A 7993-nucleotide genomic window follows, 5' to 3' on the forward strand; every position below is an offset into this window, starting at 1 on the left:
GACCCTGGCTCTTGCCCAATGTGCACAGATGAGACAAACTGGGTTTCAAAGAGCTGGCTGCAACATTAATCTAAGAAAGTGGTGAAAAATCACACAACATGGAGAGCAGTTTTTAAACTGAGAGCAGGACTTCTCTGTGAGCTTAATGTTCAGTTTCCATGCTGGAAAGAGAGCATGAACCCTGTTTTCTTTATTCTATATCAGGAAACTCAGAGAGGGATAAGGTTTCAAGGACGGAGTCTTGCTTCATGACGTCTTGTCAGCAGATAGGTTGACATCTTGGTGAGTCACACCATTCTCAGGTGCTGTGTGGGATCTGAGGCAGAGATAGAGGGGGAGGTGCACCTGTATCATGTGATCAATCCTTGACAGGGAGCTTGCAGTGCTAGGCCTATCCCCTCATTTGGCTACTATGTGCAATAGTTCACACACATAGCCCATGGATGGCTCATGACAACTGGCCTGCTTCTTGTTACTGGGGACATGATCTCTGGACCTGCAGTTGAAGACTGGGCCACTCCACAGACATTCCTCCTCATTTCCAGTGTCCATCATGGGTCATTAAGTGATGTCTGTAGGCTGGAGTACTGCCCAGCACCACCCCAGTCTCAGGGAGAGTAAGGCTGGTCTCTAGCATCGGGACTAACCACTCTTACCTTTAGCCTCTGAGCCAGATCAGTCCACCCATGTGGCTCACTCAGCTGTCTCAAGACAGGCTGCCAAAAGCATGAGGCATGTCTATGTGGGCTCCTTCAAGCCTTCCTTAAAAAGTAAATTAAAAAACATCAGGGCCACTTGCACTCCCTCTGCCAGCTTTGACTCTTTTGCAACGATGCAAGCTCCATGTTGTGGAAGCTGCAGTCAGTTGTGGACCTTACAAATAAGGGTATGGTAAGGTGGCCTGTGAAGCCTGGCTAAAATGGAAAAGCAAAGGGCACTGGTACCAGGCAGTAGGAAGATCCTGCACTATGAAAGATTTACTGAAGATGGCAGAAGCTTGGTTGGCATTTGGGTTTGGGAGGCTGACATAATTTAGACAGAGACAGGAGCAGCTGAGCTAAGGACCCAGAACAGAAGGAAGCAATGTCTAAGAGAAGTACTGAGAGTGAAGGTTGGCTGAATTTGCCTTAAAGGGGCATCTGAGTTCAATTACACAAGACTTGGTGCATCCTGGGCAGGAGTTCAGATGGTGAGCTATAGACATGAAAGCTTCAGTGGGCTTGGGCTGCAGGGTTGGAGTGTCATCCCTGGGATGTAGAACAATCCTCTCATTTAATAGCCCAGGATGGAGGTGAAGGAGGAGCTCTGCAGGAAGGAGAGTGAGTCTGGATACTGCTGAGATGTAAGGAGGATACGAAGTAAGCAGAGAGCTCTGTTGATAAAGCAAAAAGCAGAGGATGACTTTAGATCTGCTCCTGATCACACAGGTAGGAGGAGAAACTTACCACAGCACACCTGGAGAGACAAGCACATCCAGGCTGAGAGTGGAGAATAGCAGGACAGGCACTGGCATCATGCACATTAGAAACTCTGGGAAATTCTGCAGGTTGCAATGATGCTCAGCTTGAGGCAAAGTGACACTTAAAAAACCATGAGACATTAGCTTGTGGCAGGTGCAAGGTTTTATTTATTTGCTGTGCCCACTTGGCTAATGCTGACTGGAAGAAAGAAGCTCAGCACCAGCATCTGGTACTGTTTAATCTGCAGACAGAGACAAACATCTGTCAGAGGGCTCTGGGAATAGTGACGGATTGGACCATGGATGTGGGGGTCTGGAGCTTGCCTTTCCTGCACTTGCAAGTGTATAGCATCTGCTGGATGACACACTAGATACTGGGAAGCCAAATTCCACTGGAAGACAAGTTTATGCCAATAAGTACAAACTCCAGAGGGTAGAGAGAGGGGGCCTGGGCAGATGTAAAGGGACTCAAGATGAAGAAGAAGGGGCTGGGGATGTGGCTCAAGTGGTAGCGCGCTCGCCTGGCATGCGTGCGGCCCAGGTTCGATCCTCAGCACCACATACAGACAAAGATGCTGTGTCCGCCAAATACTGAAAAATAAATATTAAAGTTCTCTCTCTCTCTCTCCCTCTTTCTCACTCTCTCTCACTCTTTCTTAAAAAAAAAACAATATATGCTGAAAAAGCATTTGACAAAATACACCATCCCTTTATGTTCAAAACACTAGAAAAATTAGAGATAACAGGAAATTACCTCAAAATGAAAAGCTATATACACTAAGCCTCAGGCCAGCATCTTTCTCAATGGAGAAAAATTGAAGACATTCCCTTTACAATCTGGAACAAGACAGAGATGCCCTCTCTCACCACTTCTATTCAACATAGTTCTTGAAACACTAGCCAGAGCAATTAGACAGATGAAAGACATTAAAGGCATAAATATAGGAAAAGAAGAACTTAAATTAGCACTATTTGCTGATGACATGATCCTATACCTAGCAGACCCAAAAAATTCAACCAAGAAACTTCTAGAACTAGTAAATAAATTCAGGAAAATGCAGGATATAAAATCAACACGAATAAATCAAAGGCATTCCTGTATATCAGTGACAAATTCTCTGAAATGGAAATGAGGACCACTACTCCATTCACAATATCCTCAAAAAAAAAAAAACCTGAGAATCAACTTAACAAAAGAGGTGAAAGAGCTATAAACTGAAAACAATACCACCCTGAAGAAAGAAACAGAAGAAGACCTTAGAAGATGGAAGGATTTACCTTGCTCATGAATTGGTAGAATTAATATTATTAAGATGGCCATATTACCAAAAGCACTTTACAGATTCAATGCAATTCCCATCAAAATCCCAATGACATCCTTGCAGAAATGGAAAAGGCAATCATGAAATTCATCTGGAAGAACAAGAGACCCAGAATAGCTAAAGTAATTCTAAGCAGGAAGAGTGAAATTGATGGTATCACGATTCCAGATTTTAAACTATACTATAGAGCAATAGTAACAAAAACTGCATGGTACTGGAACCAAAACAGGCTGGTAGACCAAGGGTACAAAATAGAGGACACAGAGACAAATCCACAAAATTACAACTACCTTATATTAGACAAAGGTGCTAAAACCATGCAATGGAGAAAGAATAGCATCTTCAACAATGGTGCTGGGAGAACTGGAAATCCATATGCAACAAAATGAAATTGAATCCCTTTCTCTCACCATGCACAAAAGTCAACTCAAAATGGATCAAGGTGCTAGGAATCAGACCAGAGACTCTGCATGTAAAAGAAGATAAAGTTGGCCCTAATCTTCATCACGTGGGGGCAGGCCCCAAATTTCTTAATAAGACACCTATAGCACAAGAGTTAAAACCAAGAATCAACAAATGGGACAAATTCAAACTAAAAAGGTTTTTTTTCTCAGCAAGAGAAACAATATCTGAGGTGAATAGGGAGCCTACATCCTGGAAACAAATTTTTACCCCTCAAACATCAGATAGAGCACAATCTCTAGAGTACACAAAGAACTCAAAAAGTTAAACAACAACAAAAAAATAACCCAATCAACAAATGGGCCAAGGACTTGAACAGAACTTCTCAGAAGAGGATATACAATCAATCAACAAATATATGAAAAAATGCTCACCATCTCTAGCAATCAGAGAAATTCCAATTAAAACTATTCTAAGATACCATCTCACTCCAATAAGAATGGCAGCCATTATGAAGTCAAACAACAATAAGTGCTGGCGAGGTTGCAGGGAAAAAGTACACTCATAATTTGCTGGTGGGACTGAAAATTGGTGCAGCCAATTTGGAAAGCAGTATGGAGATTCCTTAGAAAGCTGGGAATGGAACCACCATTTGACCCAGCTATTCCCCTTCTCGGGCTAGAGCAAAAAGACCTAAAAAGAGCATACTACAGGACACAGCCACATCAATGTTTATAGCAGCACAATTCACAATAGCTAGAATGTGGAACCAACCTAGAATCCCTTCAACAGACGAATGGATTAAAAAATATGGCATTTATACACAATGGAATATTACTCAGCACTAAAAAATAACAAGATCATGGCATTTGCAGGCAAATGGATGGCATTAGAGCAGACTATGCTAAGTGAAGTGAGCCAATCCCTAAAAAAAATGCCAAATGTCTTCTCTGATAAAAGGGGGGTGACTCAAAATGGGATAGGGAGAAAGAGCATGAGAAGAAGACTACCACTAAATAGGGAAGAAAGTTGGGAGGAAAAAAGAGGGAGAAGGAAAGCTACACAGAAGATGGAAGGAGAAGTACATTGTTATACAGAATACATATATGATGTTCTAATGAGAAAAAGAAAAAAAGTGTGTCACATTAGATTAGATAGACAGAAAGGATGGGAGAGGAGGGGAGGAGTAAGGAGGATAGGAAGGGCAGCAGAATAGAATAGACAATATGATTGATGTATGTACAATCCATGTATGTATTATATGTAAAAATACATTCTGCTGTCATGTGTGACTAAAAAAATTTAAAAATAAAGTAAAAAAAAGACAGTACAATGAACAAAAATAACAGTTATTATTTTACCAGTTGTTTAATTTTTATGGTTGCTTGCTCTATAAAAAAATAAAATTTAATATAAACAATGTTATGGGTAAACTGAAAAAAAAGAAAAATAAGTCATTAACACAGCTTTAAAAAAAGAAAGAAAGAAAGAAAGAAAGAATGGAAGAAAGAAAGAAAGTAGTGTATCATGAGAGGTTTCTCCTTTAGAAATAATTCAAATAACCTTCCTAGAAAGAGTCAGCAGGTCTGGGGATATAGCTGAGTGGTAGTGGGCTGGCCTAGCATGCAGAAGGCCTTGGAGTTTAAAGCCCAATACTGCAAGAAAAGAAAAGAGAGGGAAGGGAGAAAAAAAAGAAGGAAAAGAGGGAGGAAGTAAAGAAGAAAGACAAAAGGAAAAAAGGAAGAAAGGGAGGAAGAAAGGAAGAAAGGAAGAAAAAAGGGAGAGAACAAAAGCAGGGAAAGCAATGGGTTATTAAAGCAAAAGGGAAAGCAGTACAAATATAAATACATGACATAAAACCTGTTGAGACAGTTTAGAAAGCTTTAGAATTTGCATGACATCAAACTGAGTGGTATTATGACTGTATAGAAACTTAAGAAGCTCCACCTTGGCCTGGCCTAAACCAAACTCAGGGGTGGGAGGCATAGAGAGGACTCTTGTCTGGCTGGAGTAGAAGGGACCTGAACCCCTGGCACTTCAGGATGATTAGAGAATGAAGGGGCCAAGTCTACCCTGATGGGCACTTGAGCACCACAAGGCTCCTGGGAGTCCTTCACCCCAGCTCCCCACCATCACAACCCCCCCTTGCAGGGGTTCTCAGTGGTCTGTTCCGTTGCCTGGTGCAGGTTTGAGTTCCTCACCAAACACAGGAGTGTTCACAGCCTATATTGGCCTGCCTGGGCAGGCTGTGGTTGTGGTGGCAAGAGCCAAAGCCAACTTAGCTTGATGGAGGCACCAAGGACTGCCCTACAGCCACATTAGCGGGTGGTCCTGGAAGAAGTAGGCAGGGTTGTGGCAGCATTGTCTGAAGACATGAAGCCAGGCCCAAGTCCTTATGGTGTTCCTTGGGAGTTGGTGATGTGTAGAGCTATTGGATGTTTTGCTCTTCTCTTGTTTTTGTGGAGAAGTTTTCAGTGTGTTAGAAGCAGGCTGTATGTGGGAAGAAAAAAACAGCTGGCTTTAAAACTTTCTAGACTAATTGAAGAGAAATGTGAACTACTTGAAAAAGTTAGCCTTGTTCAAAAAGAGCTTGAAGGCTTAGAGTCAACTTTAAAGGGCAGCAGTTCTGAGAAGGGTCCAAGAGACATCCCCAATTTGGAGGCAACCTATGAAAAGCTGCATAGGTCCAAACCTAGCCATGGGGATGAAAGACTTTTTCTAGACAAAGAGCTAGAAGAACAAAAGGCTAGACATTGTAAACAGGATGAAATCATGGCAGATATATCGAGAAGGATAAAATCCCTTAAAGGTGAATCAGAATCAATCAGATCAGAAATAGCTGAAACTAAAACAAACTTGAGACTGCTTCAAATAAGTGAGGAAGGACTTCAGCTGGCAATGAAGGAAGCCTTGGATGAATGTTCCCAGCTTCAGCAAAGTCAGAAACCGATCTTACAAGGAGACACTGAAGCATGGAGGGAACAAGGACGTGTCCAATATGAAGAGAGCACCACATTGGAAGACTCTCAATTCCATTCAAAACAAGTTCAAACTGATAAAGACAATCACGTGGAGTCTCTGACTGAAGGCTTGCTGAAGATGAAAGATAGGTCTTCTCCAACCAAGGGAGCCCAAACAGACATTGGGAACTTGGAATGGGGAATGACGAGTGAATCAGGAATTGGTGCTCACTTGGATGATGAGCCCAAAGGAGCTGTGAAGAAACTGGTTGATGGTGCTAAGCTAAAGTCCTCCTTAGAAACCTTAGAAGGGCAAAGATATCAAACTTGTGCTTTCTTATCTGAAGTAGAGAAAACAAAGGAAGACCTTAGAGAACAGATTAGAAGTCTGAAGACTGAACAGGCCACCTTGCTGTCAGAAAATACATGGCTTGAAGGTGAGAATGAGAACCTTCAGCACAAATTTAAAGACATGATGGAATGCTATCAAGAAAATATGATGAAACTCCATGGGAAACTCAGAGTAGAGGAAAATTACCGGGTGGAGCAAGAGGGGAAACTTTCCAAGGTCAAAGAAGAGATGAGCCATACAAGAGAAGAGCTGGAGACCTACAGAAAGCGAGCCAAATATCATAAAGAAGAATTGGAGAGAACCATTCATTCCTGTCAGGGGAAGATTATTTACTCTGAGAAAAAAGCACATGAGAGTGAGTTGGCGGCTTGGATTGCTGAAAGAAACCTCCATTATTTCATGAAACAAAACGCTCGCAATAGACAAAAGTTAACTGAAAGGGAGCTTCAATTGGAACTCCTAGAGGAAGATCCCTGTGCACTTGGTGTTTCAAATGCAGCATTGGGCAGAAAGCATTCCCCCAATGGTCCCTCAGCATTGGGTCCTCCTTGGCAAGGTGGATGTTATTCGAAGTATGGTAGACCATGGCGACCAGCAGAATTCAGAGGTTCTAATCTGCCTTCTTTGGATAAAGAGGATGGGCCTATGTCTTCAGAAATTCAGTCCAGTAGAAAGGAGACCAAAATCAATCTTGATGATTCCAATGTGCTCGATTCACCTCTCCCTGCTGAAAACCAAGCAACTGGCTCCGGCTCATTGTTGGCACCTTTCCCTCCAGTCAGAGGTGAATTATTTCCTGTGGACCCAAGGAGTCAGTTCATGAGAAGAGGACCATTTTTCCCTCCGCCTCCTCCAGGAAACAGGTATGGGGCACCTCAAGATTATTTTCCACCGGGCCCACCACCCCCTCCATTTTTTCCAATGCCAGATGTCTATGATTGGAGGTATTTTCCTCATGACCTTCCCCCAAGAGCTGGATTTCCTCCCCCTACCCCCGCATTCTGAAAATAGAAGTGAGTGCCCTTCAGGCTTCTTTACACCTTCAAGTGAGTCTGCTACTGAACATCAACAAGAAACCTGATGTTTTTGATCTCTCTTCAAAAGTAATTTGACTTACCTCTCATTTTTAGTTTTTAAGTAATTGCTTTTACTTAAGTAAGTGATTATACTTTTGCTCTGATTGAAGCTAAATTAAACTATATTTCTTAGGATAGTATTTTAGAAATAAAGATGGTTTAAATATGATACTATGAGTAAATTCTTTTTATTCTATTTTACTCTAATGATTACAGCATTGAATTTGATTAATCCACTATTCTATAAACAACAATGGGAGTTTCAGGTATGTCATCCAGCCTCTGGGGATATTTGAAATGCCCAACAAAGGCAGTCCCTTTATACAAAGAAGTGTATTTACTATGATTGTAGCAAATGTGAAAGGAACTTTATGCTTAATGAAAGATTTTCATTGATTTTCAGTCTTGTGGGGCATGTCAAC

General features: G+C 41.8%; 1 protein-coding gene across 1 annotated transcript; it reads left to right on the forward strand.

Annotated features, from left to right (window-relative positions):
* The first annotated feature begins 5556 nt into the window (after positions 1–5556).
* On the forward strand, positions 5557–7500 carry LOC144375714 (melanoma inhibitory activity protein 2-like). The gene has a single exon (XM_078041156.1). It carries the CDS (start codon positions 5557–5559, stop codon positions 7498–7500), a length of 1944 nt encoding a protein of 647 aa, XP_077897282.1.
* The last annotated feature ends 493 nt before the right edge of the window (positions 7501–7993 follow it).

This window comes from Ictidomys tridecemlineatus, chromosome 3 (genome assembly GCF_052094955.1).
Source record: "Ictidomys tridecemlineatus isolate mIctTri1 chromosome 3, mIctTri1.hap1, whole genome shotgun sequence".
Classification (NCBI taxonomy): domain Eukaryota; kingdom Metazoa; phylum Chordata; class Mammalia; order Rodentia; family Sciuridae; genus Ictidomys; species Ictidomys tridecemlineatus.

Excerpts from the sequence above, each read along its gene's own strand:
- LOC144375714 (XM_078041156.1), top strand. The coding sequence starts at position 5,557 with ATGAAGCCAGGCCCAAGTCCTTATGGTGTTCCTTGGGAGTTGGTGATG.